Genomic DNA, 26,094 nt, shown 5'->3' on the forward strand with positions numbered 1-26,094 from the left:
GGCGCGATGCTCCGGGTCCCGCATGGCTTGAGGCACAAGGCCAATCAACAGCGTGCAAATGCCCGCCAAAGGCCAGATTAGCTGCGAGACACGGCGCAGGACGAAGTACGAGTAGCAGTAATTTTTTTTCTCTCTCGCGGGCTCTCCAAGGGTGTGCCTAGAGCCGTTGTCCCTTGGTGGGTTAGCCGCAATTGCGAAATCTCGGGCCATCGGGGTTGGTGGAAGTCGCTGCTTTTGCGTGGAGAAGGAATTTTCTTCAACTCCATACTGCTTCCCTGCTATATTCCCCTTCTTTGTGTTTTGAAAGAAGGAGAAGAAGAAGATGATGATAGTGATGACGACGACTGTCTTCTCCTTTCCTATGTATACGTCAACTCGTTGCTGATCATCATTGGTGTTTCGTGCCTGTTGGAAATTGAACACCAATGATCGTCAGGGTGAACATTCGATGCCAGCCTCACGGATGACAAAACACCCACAAGACGAAAGAAAAAGATACGCCTCCGACTAACGACGGCCTAAATCCCTAGTGTCTCCATCGTCCTTCATGGGGCCCCACGTCCTTCGGGCCATCGCTCTGCAACGTTGAAGGCAATGTGGGATTTCTCTCAATCTCACCACCGGGCGCCTCGATTTCGCCATTTTGGCTCCGGATGAGAACAGAGCGAAACAGCCTGTCGGGCCCTGGATTCTCCAATGAAGCCCGGATGCTCGCAGCTGACCCTTGCTTGCCGCAGCGGCTCTCGGGGGGCTTGTTTTGTCATTCGTTCCTTTGCCCCTCTCTCTGCTGTTTTTGGCATTTCGGAGCATCGGCGGCCTGGGCAGGATTAGATTTCATACTGTACAGCATTAGTACGAGAGCAGTAGGACATGGATTGTTCGTTCGGGCGGATTTGAACCGACCTATGGGAGGCGGACGAAAAGTAACACAAGAATGAACGTAGAAGAGAATTGGATAAAAGTTCAGTTTGATGGAGATGAACGTATTTTGCTGTACCTGAGGCAAGAGCAGTGCAGAGTGGGGTCATACCATCTGCCTAGCTGAACGAAGCGAACAATTCTAGAAGAAGGTATAATGGACAAGCACTTGTGCTCGGTAGAGTGTACAGTACCTGGTAAGGTAGTAGAACATTAGACTGGGCTAGAGACAAAGAAAAAGAGTTTGTTGAGGGTATCTACAATAACCTAACAAGGTGCCTTACCCACTAAGGCAGTAGATTAATGCGAGCTCTAAGGTATAGATTGAGTGCTCTTTACTACAGCAAATACCTATCTAGTACTTGGGCGGAAAAAAAGAACAACAACAGGTGGAGTTGAATTCACTTTGAACCAGAGGGCTGAAAGCAAAAACAAAAACAAAAAATAAAAAGTCAAGCACAAGGCTTTGGTATCAGGTTCAAAGTGAAGAGATACTGAGGATGATGGACCCAAACTTAGTATTTTGTTGCTACGCAACCTTGCCCTTTCTAATAATGACAATGGAATTCGACAAATCCATCATCCCTCTCATACTTCTGTTCAATCGAATCGCCCTCAATTCTCAAACAGCATTCACTCAAGATGCCCCGTCTATTCAACGAGACAAAGGAGTCTAAAAGACATATATCACGGTCTCTCAACTCTCCAGAGATACGTGGTCCTCCGAAATGCAATACAACTTGTCAGAATCACTATCACAACAAGCTTGCTCGATTGAAACATCTCTATCACAACAAGCTTGCTCGATTGAAACATCTCCATTACCACAATTGCAAGACAAATCTCAACCGCAGCAACAGTATGGAGCAGGGCTCTTCAAACACCGCCGAGCAGGCAGCTGTGGTGCCCTGCCTTGATTTTGATGTCTTTGACAGGGTTCTCACAAGGTACATGGACGATCCTCAAGATATTCTCAACTTTTGCCTTGCGAACAAGGAGTACTATGGACATTACATCGGCACTCTATATCGACACAATGTCCGCTACGGTGGAAGCTCTGCCCTGGAATGGGCTGCCGAGAGAGGGGTTCTGAGCGTGGTTTCGAGTATTCTCGACGTTCCTCGGGTGCAAGTGTTTGCTCACAAAGACCTATGGGGCAAGGTTCTCAGCATCGCCCAGAAACAGGACAACATGCGTTTAGCTGAGTTGCTGTTCGAGAGGCAACATGTGCAAGATTGCATCCAAATTGCGGCGGCAATCAAAGCTGGGGGGTTAGTAAATCGCTCGCAAGAAATAATCACGACAATAGACGACGAAGAGTTCATGGAACTGGACGAGGAGTCTCTACTCGAGCCAATGTTTGAAGCTGCCAAGAAGGACCAACGGCGCCTCGTAGAGCTCTATCTTTCCCATGTTAGCGTGGATCTACAAAACGCCGATGGCTTGACCGCTTTGCACTGCGCCGCCGGCAAGGGACGTTATGATCTTGCGAAATTTCTCTTGGAGGTGCATGGAGCTAACACTGAGATTCGTCGTAATCCTGGTGGCTTCAGGCCCATTGAAGTGGCAGCCTGCGACGGCCAACTGAGGCTTGTGGAGTTGCTTCTTTCAAAGGGAGCTGAACCTCGTTGGGGGGATGGCGATGCCTTCACCTGGCCATTAACGCTCGCAGCCGTACATAGACATGAGGGCATAGTCAGGCTCCTTCTGCAAGATCCTCGAATTGACCCTCGGGCACGGGACGGAAACGGCGAGTCGTGCCTGGAGCTCGCTGCTTATTTCGGTAATACGGGAGTAGTCAACATACTTCTTGAAGATGGCCGAGCTGATCCTAATGAGCGCAACGGCAGGGACGAAACCCCCTTGGGATTAGCTGCGCAGCGCTGCCAACAGGAAGTCGTTCGTCTGTTTCTTGACGATGACCGAGTGGACCCAAATGGACGACACACCAACAGCATGACTCCATTATTGGTGGCCAGCTCCTCAATGGGAATACAGAGCGTACACGTCATTAAAATGTTATTGGAGGACTCAAGGGTCAATGTTCACGCACAAGATGACGACGGATGTACCGCTTGCGTGCTGGCCGCGAAACACGGTATCCTCCGTAACGTCAAAGCATTACTTCGGAATCCCCACATTGACCCAAACCAGGGGGATAACAACAATAAAACGCCCGCCATGTATGCCGCCGGCGGCTATATAAGTCAGACAGAAGCAACTCCCGTCTATCTTAAAAGGAACAAGCATCTCGTGCTGAAGGCTCTCATTCTGGATGAGAGAGTGGACCTGAACAAACTAGACGACAACGGACAAACGGCGATGCACTGGGCCTTGAGGGAATTCAGACTAGAAAATGTCCAGCTGCTTGCGGACTCGGGCCGAGTCAACTTGAACCAGGACTGCGGTCCTGGGCCCCGCACGCCGACGGAAGCCTGTATTATGAAGCATAACTCGTGTACTCAGCTGCTGCTCGATTCTGGTTGCCTAGACCTTTCCGAGACGAATTCGCAAGGCCAAACCCCGCTGATGTTTGCCGTCCGGAACGCTGGGAGCGACAACTGGGATATTGAGAGGAGTGTATGGCTGATGCTAGAGGAGCAACGATGCGGCCCGCTGGACCTTAGATACGACAATGGGCTTACACTACTCGAACAAGCGGTTCAAGAGGGCTCGAAAAGAATCGTATGCCTGTTGCTCTTCACTGGCAAGGGGACTGTGACGCCGAGAGCGAAGGAACTTTGTGCGGATGCAGTTATCAGGGAGATGCTGGACCATCACCGTGGTAGACCCTCCAGGTGGTGGAAATATCAGACGGGGTGCAAGTTTCTAGGAATATGGAAGTTTGTGGTTTTCATGAATTTGCGCTGAAAGTTTTGCACATTGACTGACTTAGGAGTGAAGGAAAGATTAATCTGGGAGTGAAGGAAAGGGTGATTTAGGAGTGAAGGAAAAGAGTGATTTAGGAATGAAAGAAAGAGTTATATAGAGAAGATTGAGTATGCGTTCTGGATATGCAGAATACACAATGATGAGACTTTAAAAGAGACAAAATACTGGGCAACGTGATAAGCAATGGGTATATATATAGCTGGCTTATAGTCCGACTCTTTGCATACATCGCAATCCGTCATCAGTCTGAAAATTCCCAATATCAACAAAATCTCGCCAGCTACCCCCATCACCCTCCTCAATGATACATGATACTGTCCAAGAAGCACTGGCCAATATACTCCTTCTCGTACTTGGGCGGGAAAATAATGGTCAGGTAATCCGGCCAGTCCATCATGGGCTCAAGGTACTGAAACGCCTTCATGTATTCCCAATGCTCCGGATACCAGCCCGACTCTTCCCAGTCGATGAGGGCGGCAACCTTTTTGTCTTCGCCAATGATGACGTTTCGAGGAGCAATGTCGCCATGGGTGAAGACAATCTCGTGGTTGTGCGAGAGGGCGTGCCTCGCGTACCTTCGCAGCATGTTGGGCGTCGTGCTAGTAATGTCCTCCATGATGTAACTGTTAAACTCGCGCTCGGTCTCAAACGGGCCGCATTCGTGAGGCATTTTCTTTCCAATCAAGGCCTTGTTCCTATCAAGAGCCCCGATGTAGGTGCCCTTCAGGTTGCGCAGTTGAGCCATGTACCCCTTAAGCTCCCTGGCGATGGCAATCTTTTGCTCCTTCTTCAGATCGTCCCATATTTTATCGAGCGTCTTACCTGGTATGTACTCCATGTAAAAAGCCGTCATCCTACCGTCTTGCCAGTCGGTATCATACACCTTGGGAACTGGAATGGTCGTCTTTTCAGCAATAAACTTCAAGGTGTCTGCTTCATACCCACGGAGGGCCGGTCCGCTTTTCTTCACCTTGCTCTCACCCCATCTCTTTACCTCTCGTTGATCGAAGACTCTGTGAAATACTTCCCCATCATTTGGGTCTTCCATTATCTACCGCGTTCAACGACGTTAGTGTCGTTCCTCTCCCAGCAAGGTGGGATGTAGTATTACTGCACTTCCATACCTTATTCTTTGTAGGGATGGTCACTTGATGGACCAGGGAAGTTTACAACCAGAAACTTCTAGTCGGAAAGCAGAGGATTGACTGCCGGAGAAGGGCTTCTATCTAAGCTGTTAGCTTCCCTGAGCGCCAGCAGTTTGCAGAATTTAATACTCACTAACCTTTGCTCTTCTTCTCTCGGCTCAGTTATCACGTCAAGTATAGTATTGGTCTTGACTGGGAGAGTAGCGGTGTTGGGTATCTTGGTGAGGAGTAGCGCTGCCAAACTGCCTGCGGCTGAAGGATGAACTCGAGCAAGAAGAGGGGTTGGGAAAAGATATTTTCCGCTTCTACAAATCAGAGGAAGCAAGGACTCGAGCGAATCTGAGCGTGCTTCAGCTTCCAACCTGCATGATACATGGATACATGATATCAGGTACTCAAGTACTTTATGCAAGTGAGTGTTTTGGGCCATCACCACAAGTTGCAGCACAAGAAGCCCAATTGCCTCGGGCGCGATGCAGCACATACATGTGATATCCTAGCAGTGTCGATCACAGAATGATTGAGCATTACTGGCAACCTGTCTTTGATACATCACATGTAGGTACGGAGAATATAGTATTCTTTCTGCAACCTGCCTTTTGGATACAGGTCAAGTACCTCATATCGTTAGCATTAGTGTAGGATCTCAAGGTGGTATCGATAGAGCGGAGGTAACCTCTGTGTACAGGGCGAATGGTTCATTGCCGGAAATTTCTCGTAGGCTTGCATTCGAAAAATACAACACCTACTAGACACATAGAGAGTTGGGCTGTTTACGGAGGTAAAGCATGTATTTTTACTTTATATCCCAATGTGAAAGAAGAGATACCGATGTATGGTATTGAAAATTCGCTGGTGACCAAGGTCAATCATACATCTTCATGGGTGTGTCCTGAAACCGGGAAACATGGTTGATTCTCGCACGTCTATTTACACCGCATGAGCAACAACTGCTGCTTTGAAGTCAAGAAGAAACAAGAAGCGGGCTAGAATGGCTTCCATACCCACCAGAAGCGCAAAGGTTTCCACTTTACCGCGCCTTTCTTTTCGCCAATTCGACCATCTTGCGATCGCTTCAATTTCCCGCCATGAAAAGGATTTAGCGCCAGGGCTCCCCCACGGGGCGGCTTGCCGGAGCCACTGTAGATACTACTCCGCACAAATTGGCGATTCGTCAAGGACTCTCTGCAGCTGGAGAATCAAAATGTGGGCGAAAATGGTTAGGCTCAAGGGACCGGTTCTATCTTCTACCACCCTCTGGGAGTTTGCCTCAACTACATGTACTGAGCTACCAAGAAATCACATCCATCCGATGCGTTTCCACAAGAAAGACGTGCCCCCAATCACGGCCGTGGCTCCTGTAAAGGCAATGACCGGGCCATAACCGCTTCCATAGCCGCCGGCAGCCTGTCCCTGCCACGCCATGCTCTTGACCAAAGCCTCGCTCAAAGGTCCGGATACAACATTGCCAATGCCTCGGCCGGCTGCGAGATATCCAAAGATCATGACTGGGTCAAAAGCAGATCCTGCATTCGCAGTGCCTTGTTGGCTCGGCTTGGACGTAACCTGCTTGATAACACCGGTCCAAGTAGACGTATAAGATCCGGCGAAGAAGCCGTAGATGACGCAAAAGATGTACAGGACGGCCATGTTGGTCGCAAATCCCCACAGCAAGAATGTCCCGATAACCGTACCCACCGTCGAAATCATGATGCACGTAGTAGGGTGAAACCGATCAACAAAGACTCCCATGGCGATGCATCCAAACACAGACGCCACGTTTACGGCCAGGATAGTCGACGCAGCGGGAAATGCCTGGGAGCCGAGGATCGAGCTGGCGTACGACGGCAGGTAGAGGCCAGGCATGAAGAATCCCAGCGCTTCGACAATGTTTGCTGCTTGATACATTAAGAACGAGCGGTCAAGCAAGAAGCCCAGCTTGAATGGCTTGTAGTTCGACTTGGTGGAGATTGGGAGTCGGGGCTTGATAAAGTACACCACTGGTATCGTCAGAACAAAGAGGGCAACGGCCCAGATGCGAAGCGTCGTCCGTAGTCCGTATCGTCCCAGCAAGAACTCGAGCAGCAATGGAATTGCGAATCCACCCAATCCGCTTCCAGCCCACATACACCCAAATGCCAATCCCTTGCGCTTGACAAACCACTCATCCATGTACAGGATGCAGGGGCCGTAGCAGATTGAACCGCCGATGGCGAAGAGAACACCTTGTGTCAGAATCAGGTGCCAGACAGTCTGTGAGAAGGAGCTCAATGCAAGAGCTACACACATGATGAGGAGGCCCGCAAGTGGACCATATCGATTCTGCTTGGGATAGAGCCTCATGAGAGGGAACACAAGGGGGGCAGACAGGTACATAGTTCCCTGTGACGACGAGCAGCCAAGCGTTAGTTGACGACAGCAACTGAGCAAGGGATAGAAGAAAGCAGAGAGGGGAAAGGAGAGGAAAGCTTACCATTGCAGTTGTACCGATTGCGGCAATACTAGAAGAACCTTTGAACGGCTCGTGAGTGCTGTAGTAGTTTTGGAAAATACCAAAGGCAAAGGGGAAACCTAGTCCAGCGAAAGACAATGTCATCGTTAGACATGCAGCACATGACGATACGCATAACAATAACCGAAAAGGTCAGACAGTACACTCACCCCAGACAAGACACTCAATGATGAAGCAAGCCGTCAAGAACAGCATCGCGTCTTTACCCGTGTCGACGGGAGGAAGCGAGACTCCTTCATGTTCGTGTTCCGAGGGGACATCTGGGGAGAGAGAGGAGGAATCCCCAGGTGTGGTCGTGTCGAGTTGGATCGACTCTAGTTGAGGCTGGTCCTCGAAAGACGTTCGTCCCATTGTGACTCCTGGCTTGGAATTGATGTTGCAGAAGCCAATGCGATGAAGGGCGGTGCCCAATGGAGGATGACCGAATAAATAGATAAAGTCACGTTAAATCAGCAACTGCCGAGTCTCCAACACCCTCCGATACCGAGCTATGTCTGCGGATACGAGACATTGGTTTGCTCCACAAATCTCTCTCTTTCGGCGCGCCCTTGTTTTGAGGCGATGCAGATAACATAACGGCGTGGGATTAATAATCGCTCACACCCGTTTTTGGCGGTGACTTCTAGTTTGTAGGAGCCAACGCCAGTGGTTCTCCATAAAGGGGATCTTCTTGGTCAGCAGCATGGAGTCTCACCGCAAAGGGTGGAGGGAGGGACTCCATAGATAGCGGGCTGCGGAAAAGTCCGGGGAAAGGCAGATGTATGAATACAGAACGTGAGAAACCCGAGCGGGCTCGTACACGCTGCTTTCCAAGGCTCGTTTCCCCACACAGATGATCAGCTCGTATTGTGGAAATTATCGCCTGCCTTGGGTAAAGCGGTTGTACAAAATGCACTGCCTCTTAGGAGCCGGCCTCGGTTGCAATTGGGCGCAAAGATGGTCGTACGGGCACGGACTCAGGACACCTGCATCAAAGGATCATCAGTGACCATACGATAGTACCAATAAACTGAATCGGTTTTAGCAAACCTTTGCTATCACCCTCCCTCTTCGTGGACACCGTGCCGATGGTCTCAATGCGGTTTTCGTATGGAAGAGTGGCGATGTTGAGAGACTATCAGTGCAAATCCTGAGTTGGTATGAAGAAGATGAAGAAGAAAAAGGGGAAGAGAAAAGTCTTGTTTTTTGTATCTTTTCTGTGTTTGATTTGAAATTCTCGTCTTTCACCTTGGCGGAATGGTGGTGGAATGGTTTGGAGGGCGGTTGCACCATTCATGAGGAAGGAGCCAAAGACGTAGAACCGTACATGTACAGCGACTGATAAGGTACCTCGGTACAACATGGTGCAAGAAAAGGTGACACATTTGATACTAAAGAAAACGTTGCTCGATATTGACATGAACAATATCTACATTCCCCTATTATTTACTAGTACTATGGCTATATTCCTCTAGTATTTACCACCATAACTGGACTCGTCCAGTATTTGATACTATCACTACTATCAACTTTGCGACAGAGGATGCGGAAGAACAGAAGAGGATGGTAGAAGATATAAAGTAGTAGCTATACGTAAGGACTTCGGGGAAGAGGCTAAATATCGCAGAAAGCGCAAGATCGAAGGCGAAAACGATAAGCAGGGCGGACGACTAAAGAACCGACGAACACGTGAGGAGATGGAGGAAGAGGATGAAGATGCTGGAACCGGAAGATGGGCGGAACGAATTCTGGACGAGAGCGGGGTTGGATCAACATTCGAAGATGACGAACGTGACGACGAGGATTACAGATCTGACGACGAGGCAGTGGGATGGCAAAATTGGGGTGCAGTATAGGCACTCGCTTGTTTAAGCATAAGATTAACCATGACAAATCCGCCAATATAGTGGTGGAATTCACGAAAATAAATAGTCCAACCAACAGCAATACAACGCCGCTCTACATTCGGCCTTTGATATCTTCCAACTTACTCAAGGCACTGTATGCTTCATGTTGCCCTGTCGCTTGCCCGACGTCGAGAACTATATACATCGTGGTCTGAAACGCTTACAAGCTCGTCATTGTAGATGATGAATACAAACAGAGTGTATTCTGTTCTCGTGCCAGATGGAGGGGCCGAAGTCGATCTCTCGCGCAAAGGTTGGTGAGAATCATTTCTGCAGAAAAATTGTCAATTTCAGATCGAATGACAGGCAGTGGCAATGGAAACGACATACGATTGACAGGTAAAACATTCCGAGACGGGAAGAGACTCGGAGATGAGCTCTCCACAACCTGGGCAGTGGACGAGTTCGCACATAGCAGCGCCGTTGGCGAAGACTGCTGTAATACTGTACAGCTGGAGCTGAAGTGAATGTCTGATCAAATTATATCATTCAGAGTTGTGATGCCCTCGAAAAGAAAAAAAAAATATGAAAAGAATTGAATATGGAAAAAGATTCAGGCAACCAGTATAAGAGATGGCCAACCTGAAGCTCGATCTCGCACATCTGGTTGCTAGATGAGAAAAACATCCAGGTGTTCGCTTCTGCTTGCTTTATACACATTGCACACAATATTTCTCGCTTCGAATTGTGCCGAGCACCCTCTGTCTGTCTGTCTCGAAGTCTCGGAATGTCACGAGCCTAGTATCAGTAAGACACAGACCGTCACAGAGGGGTACCAAAACAAGGAAAAAGAAAAAAAAAAGAGACAAAGGTAGGACCTGCTAGGTCCTTCATCACCTAGCATCCGTCAAAATAGTGGCGGCCTCCTAGTTCCCTTTCGACCATTCTTGCGAGCCAACGCCGCCGTGAGCACTTTTTCTCTTCCCGTATCAAGCCCTCCATCACACGTTCTCGAGCCCTCGTGATGGTCAGTATGCCAAACTCTGTTGGCGAAAATGTCACAGATAAAGGGGGGCTAGGCTGCAAGGTACAGGTCGATGGATGGGCAAACGCCCACACCCTCTTTGGATGATCGACAAGGAAGAAATCGAGTTGACGGCCTCGGGAACTAACCGAGAGGATCCCAGATGCGTGGCGCTTCTTTCGAGACGGCTAACCTTGCCTGTTGAGCATGATATAAGCGACAGACTGTTTAGCCCGTAGCGACAGCCGGTTCGACTGTTCCTTTGGCTGAATCTGAATCTTGATTATGAGGATGCGGATGATCGATCCATACTGGCACTGCCTCGTTGTAGGCCACCATCGCATCGTCGCATGGAGCAGTTTCTGCAGCACGCACCTGTCAGCTGTCACAGTCAGTTTGGGTAGGATTTATGTGATTCGCCGTATATTGACTCACTTCACATGGGTCCGAGAATTGATACATCCAGGGACTGTCTATATGATCATTGTAAACATCAGAGTGGCCGAAGAGAGCAAGAATCTTTGTACATGGTCTATTCGTCTCTCCTAACAACCCTCCAAAGTTTAAGACGGTATTGTAGCCAGTCAACGTGCTCGATAGGCGAAGTTCGAATCACGGACGTCGTCATTACCGGAAGAAAATGGAGAAAAATTGGAGGAAAAGGAGGATGCGGGGGTGTGAAAGCAGAAAGGTAGGGTAGCATTAGGCTACACCCTTGCTGTGATTCTAGTTGATGCAGTTTCGTGGTGTCTTCCATGTGAATACTTGCCCAAAGCGCTATGGCATTATTAGATGCCTCAGGAAGAAAAAGAATCGAGGAAAGAAAAGCGGAAGTTAGGTGATGGGATACCTAGCAGGTCAACAAGGAGTCGATAAATGTTAATATACATATAGCATTATAACAATGATAATTATTCTTATTTTATAAAAGTATAAATAAATAAATAACTATAGCGAAATTAGAGACGAGATCAAAAAGAAGTAGATAGTAAAATCAGGGGCACCAGGACAACACCACCTCGACATCACAGCCCCCAAAGACTCCCTCCAACCCTCCACCAACACGACGCAATAGCAACGAACAAGAGCTACAACTGCACAAATCCTCCGTCCCCGTGTAACACCAAGCCTCGCTCACAGGGCTGACCAACAACAACTACGATTTTCAAGGTTCGCCCTGGCTGGTCAGTGGTACCTACGCACATGCACAGATACGATCGTGAATGAACAAGGCGAAGAGGGTGTTTGTGAAGAGCCAGCCCTGGGTCGGGCAAACATGTGCCGAGCATGGCAGATGCAAAAAGTCGATCTACCGGGACCTTTTTCGGAAACATACTCAAGCCTGGAATATGCTTGTCCGGAGAAGCGCCGTAGCTTGAAACTGCACTAGACGTCGGATCAAGTCCGTCGAGGATCATCACGACATCGTTGTAGCTTGCAAAGAATCAGGCCACAATTGCCCATCCTGCAGCCAACGCTGACTCTTTGAAAGAAGCAAACGTAGATAGAAAGAGTTGGTCCACATCACACAACACAGTCTTTGGTAAACCAGCTAGCTGCCTTATATTCCGCCCCTTGTATTTCGCCCAGCCAACATGTTCGTCTTTTTTCGTCTTTACTAGTAAAAGCCACCCGACTAAGCCCAAAATGCAGCGCCATGACAAACTCCACCAGAGCATCCAATCAATACAGAGAGTCGTCGTCCGTTTCTGAAACCCCAAGCATCCGTCCATCTATTACCATTGGGGCCTGTATTCCATCCTCCGTGCCGTACCAAATGTTTTGTTCTCCTCCCCCTTACCCCCCCCCCCTTTCCCAGCTCAAGCGGAAGACGCGCCAGCATACCCGCAGTAATTAAACGACAAGAGGAGAAGAAAAAATTATAATAACTGACAAGGTATTCATCATACAGTTCTAAACAGATTTCGCGCTTGCTGATATCCTGTTGAGAAGAAGAGAAGTAAGAGAAGAAGGAAAGGGGGGTCTTTCGGGGTCATCCGGATGAAGCAGAGTGATGGTGAATTAGAATCAAGCTAATATTATATCAATGAATTGAGACCGGGGAATTTTATGCGTAGAGAGCCTCGACGAGGTAAATAATGCCAAACAGCAAGAAGGCAACAGCGCCACCGACGGTCACTATACACCTTTGGTTAGAACTTATGCTCATCTAATCAACAAGGGGGGAGTATAGGTATGATCTGCTACTTACCAACTTTGAGACTGACGCGTCCAGCAATGGCTCGGCCGCCAATGACTGCAACACCCGTGCAGATGCAGTGTCCAGCCAGGGCACCGAGAGTAACCCACCAATAGTCCTGTCCAGCAGCCATTGCAATGGTGGCAATCTGGCTTCGGTCTCCCCACTCGCCCAAAAAGGTCATGACAAAGGTCTGAACCCACGCAGGGCTAAGGATGAGGGAGCAGAGATTGCTGATGCCGCTGACGAAGCTGCTGCCACTGCCTGATTTGCGGGAGGGGATTCGGGAGGGTGACTCTGAAGGTGACCTGGGGGAGGGGAACCTGTTCTTGCGCGAAGTCCTGCCACCGAGGCCCATTTCCAAGGCATCGCCGGAGATGGGGCCGCCTCTACGCTCAAGCTCCTTTTCCTTCTCGGCAAGTTCCTGTTCGACCTCGTGCATCTCAGCGGTGACGCCTTCGTTGGGGTCCATCTGCATTCCCTCTCGCAAAAGTCTGGCTCCAAAGACGAAAAACAGACCCGCGGCAAGAAGACCAGTGAGACGCTTGGGGATCAGAGCTGGAACGGCATGGCCCAGGACTGCGGACAGAACCGTCATGACTAAAAGGGCACCAAAGGCGGCAGAAAAGACGACCATGCGATCGTGCTTCATCGCCATGAGAGCCGCAATGAGAAACGTCTTGTCTCCAACTTCAGAGACCAGGATCATAGTAAAGGACAAGATGAAGGAGTGGAAAGGCTGGATAATGCCCTCTTCCTGTTCGGCGGCCTTTGCGGCTGATGATGACCCTCCGGCTTGAGGCTTGGAAATATCGAGGTGGTCTTTCTTTGCGGAGTCGGGGACGGGCGGCGACACCTGCTTGCGATCCATATCGGGGAGGTCATCAGGTTTCTATCCATTGTGCGTGTTAGTGAATTGATACATGGGGCTTTTATTCAACCTCTCAACAGTCCAAAGGTGGGGGGAACTTGGGAAACGGAGAAAGAAAGGGGAAAGCAGGCTGAATTGCAGTCGTACCTCGAGCCCGGTGTAGCCTGTATCTTCACCATCTTTATCGGACGTTGATTTTGGCTTTGAATTTTCCTTGTCAGCGTCTCCTCCCTTGATCTTGTCCTTGCCCTTTTCAATCTTCTTCTCTTCGCTGTGGGGGATCGGAGGATGCTCCTTGGGTGCTTCAGGCTGGTTGACAAGCTTCTCGCCAGTCTTGCCTTCGTGGGCCTTGCGGGCCTTGTCCTTTTCGGAAACGCCTCCCTCGGTGCCTGTTGTGCCATCCTGAGGCTTCTCGCGGTTCTTGTCGAACATGACGCCATCGTTGGACTCGGGAATCTTCTTGCCATCGACGACTGTGACATCCTTGGGCCGCCCCTTGAGGGTGGGCAGGTCCTTTTCGCCCTTGGTCTCGGTCGAGACGGTGCCGTCCGTCTCGACAAACGGGCCGAGATGAGGCTTGCCATCCTTTCCATCAACGGGCGCGTCCTTGGTGGGCACGCCGAGGCGGCCCTTGAGTATCGCGACATCCGCTACATCGGCGGCAGGGATCGAGTCTTTGTCATTGCCGGCAGCGGGGTTTGTCGCAAGGGCGCTGGCGATGGAGGGGAGCAGGAGAAGGAGGAGAGGAGCTTGCTTCGCGCGGAATTGCATGGTGGCGGTAGGTCTCGGTAGCTAATGAGCGAATGCTGTTCTCAGCGCATCAGGATATTCGCAGGTCGGTGGGCACGACACGAGCCTTGCCGGGTGCAAGGCGTGGGAACAGGGCAATTCGAATGGAACCAGTGCTGGAATACGGCCTCAATGGAGGCGAGATGAGAGTCGGAAAGGGGGAGGATCGAATGAGCGATTGAGTATGCAGGCTCGCGTGTCTGCGGTGGATGCACAGGGCTCGGAGGAGGATTAACTTTGACGGAATGCCTCTCGTCGATCCAAGGTCAAAGGAGTGGCCAGGTAGGCGATTGCAAAGAAGGAGAGTTGAGAATAGAGGGAGAAAAAAAAAGGAAAATGAGGGAGAGCGAGAGAGAGTTGAAAATGTCAAGGTGGTGATTTGGAAAAAAGGAGACAAAGACGTCCGTAAATGGAAGACAGAGAAGAGCTAGATCGTCCAAGGTTGGGTTGGAACTTGTTCTCTTTTCTTGCGCCCCTCCAATTGCGTGGAAGATCAAATGCCAATGTGAAGCCAGCCAGGGTTTGGTTTGGGATACTATCAGGCAGGGCAAAAAGGTACAGGTGGTCGTTTAGGTTTGTGACATTATCCGCATAGACGGAGCAGGTACCTCTGCATGCTTGCAGTTAGTGGCATTAAGCCAACTGCGGACTACGGGGGCAATTGAGAAGCGCTACTTGGAAACTTTGTTTTTTTGCCCCTGAAAGCGAATTTTAGGTACTCGTACACGCAGATTCAAGCCTGAGCCTTTGGACTATGAGTACTTCACACAGCATTGATGGCATGTTGGATCACCCTTCTGAAACAAAACGGTAGCCGGATCAGGCTCGAGGCAGGGCATTCGCCAATCGGGAACAAAAAAGGGCTGCGCGTTCTTTTTGCCTCTCCTGACTCCTTACAGAAGGGTGGCATTGCTAAGGTACAGTGTGGAGTCGACAGTGGATTCGAGAGCTGCGATTTCAGTTGTTTGGACCTGGACGGAGAATTTTACGGAGCAGCTCACCCCTACATTTGATGGACATTTATATCGATGCAGTTTAGGTAGGCGGTGTCTCTTGTTGGCGTGTTAATACGAGCGGCTTTGTTGATGCTAATAATGCCGTCCATGCTGTCTTCCTATTCCTGGAATAGATATAGTAGTTATGGCAAAGGAAATAGAATGATGGTGTATGGGACTCCTCTGTACATGGTTTCAGTATTTGATGCTGCTTTTGCTGTGTGGCGATAGCAGCGATTCTTTGCTGCAAAGCGACGACGTGATTAGTATTCATAGGTAGGCAGGTATGGCTTCTTTGTATGCACCTATTCTATAAATGCACTGTCGGTATCAAGACTGAAGATGTCTTGAAGTCACTCACACTTTGTTATACTAAAACAGAAGCAGCATACAAAGAGGCGCATTTGGCTGTAAGTGGCATCCAGCCGCAGGTGAGATTCACGGCATCAGCATCGATGCCCAAGATCTGGGACAAGCTCGGAGCATCAATAGATCAGTGGGAACATATCGCACAGCGCTATAACATACCCCAACTTTAGGCGCCCGCCCACTATAACAACGCTCCCGATAGCGCACCTACAGGCGATTCCTCGCCCGCATCTTATCTCATCCTCCCCCCCTCGCCACTATCTTCCCCGCTGCACCAGATGGATGGCGTCACGGCTTTATTCAACCTGATGGATCCAATACTTCCGTAAGTTTACTTGGAGCTGTGCGGGTCGCCGTTTATCGCCCATACAACAAGCTGCTGCCGTAATCACCGTGCTACCTAAACTCCGAGGGCATTTGATCCTCTTTTGCCTGACAAATGTCCTCTAATCCGTAACATTTTCTCTCCGTAGACGTCAGCCATCTTGACCAGCTTCGGCATTTGCTATTGATCCAAAGCGGATTCGATTGCATCGCATTCTGAAGCACCCGCCTCCGCGACTCCCGGCTCACCTATACATCTGCTGGGACTAACGACTGTAGTGATAATCCAGACGGTTGGTGACACCAGCAATGGAATGGACACCGGACGACCGTGATGGTGATGGTAATGGAGATGGTCCCTTTGAGTGGGACCCCAGAGATGCGGAAGTAACTGGATATGGCAGCTGGCACACCGCCGACGAGAGTCACGATGATGATGATGAAGACCATGGCGACGTATATGAGGATGCGAATGAGGGGGGTGAGAACGAGGATGAAGACGAAGATGACGATGAGGAGGATGATCCCGACTATCGTGACGAGCCAGATGAGGACGACGAAGACCTTCACGGTAATTTGCTCTTATTTGCTTTTACTCCCCACTGTTCTACAGGAGCTGCTTGACTGAACTGGGTTGCGTTCTCTAGATCATGATGAGGAAGAAGAAGGAGACGGTGACGACCGGGTGGAGTATGCCTTTGGTGATTTCCGATTCCAGATTGTAATCGACGATGAAGAGGCGGGGCGAGACGAGGCCGCCTTGAGACTGATTTCACTACTAAGAGGTGAGATTCCTCTTATGATATGACGGATGTTATTTTTGTTTATTCCTTCTCTCTCTCTCTAAACACTACCTGTTTTACCAACCTCCACTAACATTGATTGCCATGATGTCCAGCTGGCCAAAGATCGGGGCTCTTGACAAGACAGCAGCTCATGACATTATTCCGCGGCACCGGTCTAGGCCGTGGGATACCTGTCACACCAAAAGATCCCAACCGGTTTCCCAAAGTCCCCAGCGAAGAGGGCAGAAAGCTCATGGAGTCCGGAGTCTTTGGCTTGAGTGATACTGACCTGCGGACTAAAAAACGAATCGCAAGACGTCTGCTGGATCGGGAGATCGGCCTGGGAGACCGGATGTCAAGAAAGCGGACCAATGGTGTTTTAGCTCAGGTTCGTACACCTTTCCCTCCTTTTCGATTGTTTGAGAGCATGCCCATATTAGATGGCGTTCATTGTGACGGCCCAACTATCTATGGTGCTTGTATATGTCCGATTCATGCTAACAACAGCCCAATCTTGCAGAGCTTCATCCCTGGGAGCAAGGCGGAGAAAATCATCCATTATGATCACCCCATCTATTCCGGCCAGTTCTCCGATGACGGTAACTTCTTCTTCTCATGCTGTCAGGACTTCAATGTGCGCATGTACGATACGTCTAATCCCTACAACTGGAAGCTTTACAAGACAGTAAGCTACCCCTTTGGTCAGTGGACACTTACAGACGCCTCTCTGAGTCCGGACAACCGCTGGCTGGCGTATACCTCTATCCAAAGTATCGTCTCAATAGCCCCCACCGATCCCAGAGACAAGGGAGAGCCTTACTCTCTCGAGCTTGATGACGGAGAGGGTCACACAAGACTTTCATTTTGGCGTAACCGCGGCTCCTTTGGAATCTGGTCCGTTAGATTTTCAGGCGATGGACGAGAGCTTGTTGCTGGCACCAGTGCTCACTCACTAGTCGTCTATGATATTGAATCCAGGAGAGTCCTTCATCACATCACCGGTCATCAGGACGATGTCAATGCCGTGTGTTTTGCGGACAAGGCATCCCCCCACATCATCTACTCCGGTTCAGACGACACGACTATCAAAGTGTGGGATCGGCGAAGCATGGGAGACAATCGGGAGGCCGGCGCCTTTGTGGGCCATACCGAGGGCCTGACGTACATCGACAGCAAGGGTGACGGGCGATACATTCTCAGTAACGGCAAGGAGCAGAGTATGAAGCTGTGGGACTTGCGCATGGCCATGTCGACGGATCGGTTCCGTGAAGTGACCAAGGACAACGACACCCGCCTGGATAGGTTCGACTACAGACAAGACGAATATGACGAGGACGACTGGGACGTGCACCCCCACGACAATTCTCTCGTCACATTCCGGGGCCACAAGGTCCTCCGCACGCTTATTCGATGCCACTTCTCGCCGCCATCGTCGACCAACTCTCGTTACGTCTACTCTGGCAGTGCGGACGGCAAGGTGCACATCTGGAACATGGATGCTACTAAAGCAGGCGAAATTGACGTACAGGGGGCGACTGATCAGACGAGGAGGCTCGATCGCCGTACTCGGGTCTATTTCGACGAGCCTGGCGGCTGGGGCACATGCGTCCGTGATGCTAGTTGGCATCCTAGTGCGCCAATCATTGTTGGTGAGTACTTTTTCTTGTATTTCTCTCTTTCTATAGCCCATGCTAATATTCTCGTAGCATCTGCATGGAATGGATACAGCATGGCGCGAGGTACCTGTACAGTGCATGCGTTCAACGGGGCTTCTGAGGATGAAGGAGAGCCTAGGCTGGGAGATAGTGTCAATGAGTCGCTGAGGGCAGATCCAGAGACGTTTTATCAATCGCGGTTTTAGATGACCTGGCGTTGAAAAATGGTATAAATGTGAAGACGAGGGCAAAATGAAAGGTACATAAATGGTCTTGGATTCTTGATGTTACTACTACTGCTCCAGTGAGCGCGGGATGATATTGTGACCTGGTGTACTAACTATAGATGAGGCCATCTCCATGCAATCACTTTCAACAGAAACGTCTTGTTTGGCTGGTGTTATGCTCATATATGCTCATATTCGACCCCGTCTTCCCTAGTAGTTTCACTATGTTCTTGTTCGCATTAATTCTCCCGCATTTATCCGCTGCAAGACCTACATTGTGGCTGCGACGCTGCAGCTGTTCACAGCCTACAGTAGTCGTCTTTTGTTGCAGATTCTGCTGCCGTAAACTGACGTTACACGGACCATGACGCATTCTGCTGGCGATACTCCTTGCAGCCATTTCCAGCAAGAAGAAGCCTTGATCATTTGCCGCCACATGCCCTTTGTCTTGCGCATGGATTTACACTTTCACAGTCAACCAACCACCAACTGGTTCAACGTATCCAATCTGAATAAGCAAAAGGCACCTATCAACGGCCACCTCAAGCACTGTAGAGCTCTACCTACCGTTGCTACCCATAGTTGCATCCCTCGTGCCAACGCATATGCAAAATAAGGGCCCTAAATTCCGTTAGCAGACAGACGGACAGCTGTCAGATTGATCGACGCTCAGCGTTAATATGGGGATGCGCATCCCTGGCCCATCCCGTGATTCTTCAATTGGCGGCCCGTGATAGGCCAGCCACCCGGGAAATCGCTTTTCCAACCCCGACAGCCTTCTGAAATTCCACCGAAGTGTGGCGCATGCCTTGCGCATCTGCATCCAAGCCTCAGCCTCGCCCCCTTGCCCATTTTCTCTTCCCCCCAGGCGGGAATCTGCTGGCTTGAAGCTTCACCCACGGCTCCATCTTTTTTTTCCTCTTCCTCTCTAAAAGATCCTCCACACGACCAACCCAGCAGGCATTCGTTGGCTCGGTTCCACTTGCAGCCTTGTATCCGAGGGAGGCTCCCAATTGATTGCCGCTGCTGGTAACTCAGATTCAGCGCAGCGACGCGCCGCTACTCCGTGCTGTTCGCGCCGTTCCGGTAACTTTTCTTCCTTTTTTTTGCTTCTTCTCTCGCCTAATCCATCGTCTAAACCACCCCTTTTCATTTCTCAGCTGGGCCCATCAGCTGTATCATCTATAATTTTTCTTTTCTTTTTCTTTGTCTTCCTTTCATTTCCCCCTGCCACCGCTATATTCGAGTGCTACGAGCACTTGTTTGGCCCCCCCTGTTCGCTCCCTCTCCTCCCGACCTCGGACAAAAACTGCCTTGCAGCCACTCGCAAGCTGCCGACTGGCCGCAGCGCCTTCAGGCCTCGATTCGGTCCCACCCAGAGGAACGCGAAGCAATTGCCCGATCATCTCTTGCTGACGGCGAGGAGGAGACAAACTTCTTGCTGCTTGCTTGAGCTTCGAGCCGCAAACGACCGCCTAGAACTCGTGCCAGCCAAGCTAGTCGTGGACGTAGCTTTGGCCCCTCTTTCTCCCTTTTCTTACTTTCTTCGTCACTCCCAGCTTTTGACCGTCAACTCCGTTGGTCAAGATCCCAATCAACCTCTTGCGCCTTTGTGCGTTGATCCCATTTCCACGAGCCGCAATTGGTTTTGGGCCGCTACCACCCACATCGGCCGAGACATAGGGCACCAGCAAGGGAGCGTCCGGCTGGAAGCACCTTATCCTGCAGCGCAATTCCGAAGGAAGCGAGACAAAGACAATCGGACTTGGAGAGAGATCGTGCTAGCTTTTCGGCTACCTTTTTCTCGGGGACTGTACGTACCAGCAAGCCTAGCCCTTGTGAACTTTTGCTTGTCAAACCTTATGTCCTTTTTTTTTTTTTCGTTTGTACAACCTTGTCTACCTATGTCCTTATTGCCATTGCCATCACCTTGATCTTGTTTATAGCTCTCCCCTTTGTGGGCAACAAAAGGCAAAAAGAGATGGGGGGGAGCATCGCACGTACGCTAGACGTTTCCAAGGTGCCGAGAGGAGCGCTGCAATCGGCCATTGGCGAATAATGGCCATCTTCTTTCACTCTACATGCCAAGAGGCATCGCCTGTATCTCGCTTGAATATCCTAATAACAAGTCGTGGTTTCCTTAGTGTGTCCAGCATCCGAATACAACAACGAGAAATTACATGTGAACGCCCGTGTCGACGAACTCCCACCAACGTACGAAACCGCCAAGATGGGTGACCCCGATTTTGACATTGATTTCTACGGCGATGCCGATGGCGACGCCAACGAGCAGCCTCGTCAGGATGAACGCCGCCATAGCAGTGGCCATTCGCGAGATGACTACGACTATCACAGTCGAGACCACAGAAGAGACGATGAACATGAAGACGACCGCCGCTATGACAGTGGCCGTAGCGATATCGAAGAGACTTCACATCACCACGGTGTTAAGAGAAAATCGGAGGAGCAAGACCCCAACGACCGGCCTGTCGATAGCGGCGCCACGGCTGCCATTATGATTTCAGAGCTCAGCTGGTGGATGACAGATGATGATATCCGAGGTTGGCTTCGAAAGGCCGGCTGCGAGAAAGAGGTCAAGGAGCTCACATTTAGCGAGCACAAAGTCAATGGAAAGAGCAAAGGGTAAGTTTGCCAATATGCAGCTCGGCATTCTAATCTGTTTTTGTTTTGTTTTTGCTGCCGTTACTGATTACTCTATCGTGTTTCTCCTGCAGCCAAGCCTATATCGAGTTCCACACCCGCCAAGCTTCCACCGCCGCCAAGCGTCAAATCGATACCGTTGCAATGGACAGTGTACAACCTGGCCAGAAGAAGATGACAATCTCCTACTGGAACCCGGGTGTCAACCCCTTTAGGACGTTGCCCAAGGACGCACCGGCCCGCGTTAAGGAGCAGCCGCGAGCCGCTCCCTCTGGATCCTACAGCGAGCGAGGCAACTACGGAGGCTTCCGCGGACGAGGAGGCATGGGTGGAAGCCGCGGCGGCATGAATCCCAACTACAACCGAAACTACAGCGGAAACATGGGCTATAACAACAACAACAACAACATGGGAGGAGGTGGCGGCTACAACGGCCCAATGGGCGGCGGTGCTGGTGGAGGCGGCAGCCACTACGTTTTCGGCGGCCGAAGTAGCCCTGGAGGCAACATGAGAGGCGGCCAGAATATGATCCGGGGTAGAGGAGGAGGCGGCGGCGGTATGATGGGAGGTATGAATATGGGAGGCATGGGCATGGGCATGCCTGGCAATATGGGAATGGGAATGATGGGTAATGGAATGCCAGGTACGCAAGACGCAGACACTTCACCTACCCCTAACCCACAGACCCCTCCCCTTCAAACGGTATCAGCGACAGCCTAGGAAGCTTTGTCATCATCCGCTCCATCATCACCACTATCATCAGCCCCCCCAGACGTGGATATGATCAATCAAGGGCCAGAAGAGCAGCCAGTCCAAGAGCCGCAGCAAGAGCAACAGCCTCAAGAGCAACAATCTCAAGAGCAACAGCTTCAAGAGCAGCAGGAGGCACAGGAAATAGCCCAATATCTAGTGGAGCTCAAAGGAGACATCCAAGAAGAAGATATCGATGCTGAAGGGGAAACCATTCTTGAGGAGAGCGATGATGACAAAGACAAAGAAGTCAAAGAGGACGCTGTCATGGAAGAACAACCTCAGCAAGTGCATCAAGAACCGCAAGTGCCTCAAGAATCGCAAGTGCATCAAGAGCCACAAGTGCATCAGGAGCTGCCGCAAGTGCCTCAAGAGCAAAACCCTCAGGTCAAGAGCTCAGGCCAAGTGGCAGATGCCAGTGCAACCGCAACTTCAACTTCGGCGGCCCAGATCCAACAGCAGTATCAGCAATATTACCAAGCCGCCGCTGCTGCTGCTGGAAGCCAAGGGACTCGCCTCTTTTGGGGCTGCGCCATCCATGGTACCCCAGGGCTGCGCTGCATGGCTTGCGATATTGAATACTGGCGTCACTACCTCTTCTTTGTCAGCGGCTACCGTTACCATGGTCGCGTTCCACCACCGCCAGCCCCCATCTTTCAAATGCCACTTCACCGCCCCAGTCCGTCCTCAAACACATTCCCTCTTCCACAACCTCCATGGTACACTGCTAACTTGTGCAACAGGCTTCCAGGGCATGCCTCCCAACTTCCCAGGCGGATTCGGCTTTGGGCAACAAGGCGGCGGTGGCCAAGGCGGAGGCGGAGGCGGTGGTAACGATGGCAACTGGGGCAACCCTCACGGTGCAAAGCGACCTCGTCCCGAGTAATGGACGTCAACAAGGCCGATTTTGCATTCACTACAGGAAGAAAGACCTGAGCCATGGTTCGATTGCCTCTCGCGAGACCACAATGGATTGATTTGATTGTATAAGGGGAACGGGAAGGGACCACTTGTCCCCATTGCTTTTGACGGACGTTGGGAAAATCACTTGTCAGTTTGCATCAGGAAGGGACTCTTTTTTTATCGACAGTGTATAATAGAACAAACGCCGGGTTATTAAGACGTCAGGAGTCAGAGAGCATTTGTGGAAACTTTGTAATTTTTTCTTGTCTTTTAGGCTCTTTGCTTTTATTCTCCCCTTTGTTTATCGCATGTCAGGAACAGGGAAAAGGATTTTCAAAACAGGTTGGAACAAGGTATGGATCTAAAGAGCAAAACAATTTGATGATCAAACAAAGGGAAAACAAAAAGGATAGCCACCATAACTCTGTGTGGTGCGTGTGAGTGACTGAGAGGGTATTGATTGATGCAATCAGCGGTAAAGGAAAGGGATGGTGAGGCGTGGACAATCATTGCCTCTCAGTCCCTCCGTTGTTAGCTTTCAATCCGCGACTTTCCTGCTGTCACCAGATGCTTAATCTGGAGCCATCTGTCTGTCAGGATGCCCCTCATTTCCTCATCGCCAACGGAACTGGCCTCCAGTTGCTCCAGCTGCTCCAGAGCGCTGGTGACGTCGGCGTCGTACTTGGTCAATACCTTTAGCAGTGCCGCATCTATGATCGAGCTGTCCTCGTCCTCGTCTCTTGTCCCGTCTAGGATATCTTGCCATCGGTTAAGTGGAAGGCAGAGCATCCGCAAGGCAACATACGTGCGGTAGCATGCTGTTTGGGCATCAAGCATGTACTTTCCCCAGAAGCCGACGGCTTCAAGGCGCTCTCTCTGATCGCTGGACATGGAAGGGCAGATGTAGGAGTCAAGGCAAGTTTCATCCCAGGGGTTCACGGACGACGGCAGTGTGAAGCCATACTCCACAAGCAGCTTGTCGTTTGCGTGAGGTCCGTAGCGGATGAATACTTCTTCACCAGGCTGGTGAGTACGCGTAGTGGTAAATGTAAAGAATTTGTCGTCAAAAGCGGCGACGCAGTAGCCCTCGGGTGTGTGGTTGAAAAGATCCGCTACAGGTTGGAGTGCCATGCGATCATCTCTGGGCAGCTTTTCTGTGCTGCGATCTGTGTGATAGAACGTTCGAGTGTTAATAAGGAGCCAACTGTACAGATAGTCATCCTTGTTAAGCTTTGGGTATGCGGTCGTTACGAGAGCCCAGTCCTTGTTGAACTTATCCTGTTGAGCTGTGAGTAAGGCCTTGGCTCCTGGAGGCAGCAAAGAGCGTAGCTTCGCAGGCCAGCAGATAGGCAAACTCGAGGCAATATCTCGCCGAGAAGGAAAGACAGGGGTCCATTTGTCAATTCCAGTGCCGTCACTCAGACAAAGCGAAACTGCAAGGATGCTGTGAACAGTGGCACCACTCAGCTTCTTGGTGATGTCTTTCGGAGTGTTACTGAGAGTGCGCAACGCAGATGTAGGCACTTTAAGGATGACTTGATCGGCCTAGATATTCTAGTTAGCCCTGATAGTTGAATGAGTGGGATTGGGCAGTGATATAAGAGAATCGAAGAGACTCGGTCAAATTCTTATAGTGGGGATTCAGCGAGAAGGAAAATTCAAAGTTACCTCAAGGTGCCGGGTAGCCACAATACCAATACCTCGTCCATGAAGAGCTTTTGGATGAATGCCGTTCAACTCGACTCCTATAGAAGTAGACCATCCTAAGAGCTCCTCGATAGCCTTGTCCATTGTTGCGGCTGGTGTTGCTGGTAAGGTGTGCGAGAGAGCGGGAAACAGCCACTGTAAAATTATGCGATGTGGCGCTATGGAGCGATATGGTGAGTCATTTGGTAGCGTTGCGCCCGGCAGTAGCAGTAAATACTAGAGGAATATAGTTATAGTAGCAGAACTCAACTGCATATTTGGCGATACCTATAGTAGTAAATAAAGAGCTTTCCTCTTCCAATGCTCAAGCTTCACGCAGTCGCTGGGGTGCTGGATAGCCAACTTGGGCCTTCTAAAACACTGGACGCTCAATTGTTGTGTGGCCCAGCAAAAAGTGTAGTAGCGAATTTTTGAGTTGACTTGATCTGTGTGAAGGCAGATTGCTAAGCGTAGCATCAGTAAAAACGATTGCCAATTTTGCTGCCTGTCTTGCAAAGACACCCACAATGTATAATCCGTATGACCGTCGAATAGGTTCATCCGCTCGCCCGCATCGCCTCTTTTGTTTGCTCTTCAATCGCGTACTGTTAGTCGTGACCAAATGCCTCTTGGCGATTGATATCAATTTAGACAAGAGAATGTCGCAAACTGAACTTGGTTGAATTTGATGCCGCCGTTGTAGAGGGGGTTAACATTGCTCTCCGTAACCTGGCGTAACGTGCATCGATACGCATTGATTGTGTGATGGTAGTTGGCTATCCGGCATAAGCATTGCTACTCTCTGAGTCTCTGTTTGCGATTCGTTCTAGCACAGCAAATTAATGTCAATCTTTGAATGGTTGATAATGGGTCTTGACTCACCTCCTCGTAGCCTGCTGTTGAAGCGTTCGGTGCTATGGAAGACCATGCAAGGCGTTAGAGCTATGTGCTGAAGCTTCCTACAGTGTGTCAATACAAATTCCAATGTAGGTAGAACCATTGGGACTGGTAGCGAAATAACAAGATTGTTAACGATGGTATCGTCGTTCCTTCGTTCCTCTGGGGGAACTCTTCCTCATCTACTTCTAGAAACTGTGAATGCTATCCCGGGGGAGTCTGAAAACAAAGGGAAGGAGAGAGACAAAGAGCTCTGCATTCATTTGTATATTCCTCGTGGTAGAATTGCGTGTCTTTAATCGCCCACCCTGTTACGGTATTGGCCTGGTTCTATTATGGTCAGATCGTCTTTCATCCACGCATTCAATTGTTCGAATGGCGGCATCAGAGCAGTCCAAAATGTGACTCACGTATCGATCTTCTCAAAGGGCTTACGAAGATCGTGGGGGTAAACGTTGTAAACTTCCAACCCTTAGAAAACGAGAAACAAGCTGTGAGTTGCTTTGTGTTTGCTCAAGAAGCAAAATCTGTGAAGGATGGGAATGATAGCCGAAGAAACCAAATTATAGGGCTATAGTATCAAGAAGCCTTCGAAGCACACCCGAAACTCGGCTCAATATTGGACTGCGATTGCATCGTCTTTGCGGTGGAGAATTTTGCTCGCT

The 26,094-nt window shown here is 50.2% G+C and overlaps 8 protein-coding genes across 8 annotated transcripts; 3 read left to right on the plus strand and 5 right to left on the minus strand.

Annotated features, from left to right (window-relative positions):
• Positions 1-1,560: 1,560 nt before the first annotated feature.
• Positions 1,561-3,950, plus strand: V8C40DRAFT_286103 (ankyrin repeat domain-containing protein; the record flags this gene model as incomplete). The annotated part of the gene is made up of 1 exon (XM_083222486.1): positions 1,561-3,950. One exon carries the CDS (start codon positions 1,561-1,563, stop codon positions 3,787-3,789), a length of 2,229 nt encoding a protein of 742 aa, XP_083075707.1. The 3' UTR covers positions 3,790-3,950.
• Positions 3,951-5,361, minus strand: V8C40DRAFT_178110 (aminoglycoside phosphotransferase family protein). Its single transcript, XM_083211697.1, has 3 exons — positions 5,093-5,361; positions 4,935-5,032; positions 3,951-4,861 (listed from the first exon to the last, which is right to left on the minus strand). Exon 3 carries the CDS (start codon positions 4,856-4,858, stop codon positions 4,109-4,111), a length of 750 nt encoding a protein of 249 aa, XP_083075708.1. The 5' UTR covers positions 4,859-4,861; positions 4,935-5,032; positions 5,093-5,361; the 3' UTR covers positions 3,951-4,108.
• On the minus strand, positions 4,955-5,544 carry V8C40DRAFT_178284 (uncharacterized protein). The gene has a single exon (XM_083211700.1). It carries the CDS (start codon positions 5,437-5,439, stop codon positions 4,993-4,995), a length of 447 nt encoding a protein of 148 aa, XP_083075709.1. The 5' UTR covers positions 5,440-5,544; the 3' UTR covers positions 4,955-4,992.
• A 518-nt stretch (positions 5,545-6,062) lies between these two features.
• On the minus strand, positions 6,063-8,201 carry V8C40DRAFT_178117 (major facilitator superfamily domain-containing protein). Its single transcript, XM_083211698.1, has 3 exons — positions 7,617-8,201; positions 7,429-7,526; positions 6,063-7,337 (listed from the first exon to the last, which is right to left on the minus strand). Exons 1-3 carry the CDS (start codon positions 7,816-7,818, stop codon positions 6,255-6,257), a joined length of 1,383 nt encoding a protein of 460 aa, XP_083075710.1. The 5' UTR covers positions 7,819-8,201; the 3' UTR covers positions 6,063-6,254.
• Positions 8,202-12,085: 3,884 nt separating this feature from the next.
• V8C40DRAFT_239488 (uncharacterized protein) lies at positions 12,086-14,852 on the minus strand. Its single transcript, XM_083214646.1, has 3 exons — positions 13,536-14,852; positions 12,530-13,409; positions 12,086-12,456 (listed from the first exon to the last, which is right to left on the minus strand). The coding sequence occupies exons 1-3, from the start codon at positions 14,157-14,159 to the stop codon at positions 12,386-12,388; spliced, it is 1,575 nt and encodes a 524-aa protein (XP_083075711.1). The 5' UTR covers positions 14,160-14,852; the 3' UTR covers positions 12,086-12,385.
• A 1,072-nt stretch (positions 14,853-15,924) lies between these two features.
• On the plus strand, positions 15,925-18,732 carry V8C40DRAFT_239491 (WD40-repeat-containing domain protein). The gene is made up of 5 exons (XM_083214647.1): positions 15,925-16,436; positions 16,513-16,650; positions 16,764-17,038; positions 17,171-18,299; positions 18,357-18,732. The coding sequence occupies exons 1-5, from the start codon at positions 16,175-16,177 to the stop codon at positions 18,509-18,511; spliced, it is 1,959 nt and encodes a 652-aa protein (XP_083075712.1). The 5' UTR covers positions 15,925-16,174; the 3' UTR covers positions 18,512-18,732.
• Positions 18,733-20,168: 1,436 nt separating this feature from the next.
• V8C40DRAFT_178383 (uncharacterized protein) lies at positions 20,169-22,026 on the plus strand. The gene is made up of 3 exons (XM_083211701.1): positions 20,169-20,345; positions 20,677-21,175; positions 21,268-22,026. Exons 2-3 carry the CDS (start codon positions 20,763-20,765, stop codon positions 21,911-21,913), a joined length of 1,059 nt encoding a protein of 352 aa, XP_083075713.1. The 5' UTR covers positions 20,169-20,345; positions 20,677-20,762; the 3' UTR covers positions 21,914-22,026.
• Positions 22,027-23,025: 999 nt separating this feature from the next.
• On the minus strand, positions 23,026-24,672 carry V8C40DRAFT_239501 (protein-lysine N-methyltransferase). Its single transcript, XM_083214648.1, has 2 exons — positions 24,515-24,672; positions 23,026-24,391 (listed from the first exon to the last, which is right to left on the minus strand). Exons 1-2 carry the CDS (start codon positions 24,635-24,637, stop codon positions 23,378-23,380), a joined length of 1,137 nt encoding a protein of 378 aa, XP_083075714.1. The 5' UTR covers positions 24,638-24,672; the 3' UTR covers positions 23,026-23,377.
• Positions 24,673-26,094: the final 1,422 nt, after the last annotated feature.

The sequence above is a fragment of the Trichoderma camerunense genome (assembly GCF_050948025.1).
Source record: "Trichoderma camerunense strain CBS 138272 chromosome Unknown V8C40scaffold_5, whole genome shotgun sequence".
Taxonomy (NCBI): Eukaryota; Fungi; Ascomycota; class Sordariomycetes; order Hypocreales; family Hypocreaceae; genus Trichoderma; species Trichoderma camerunense.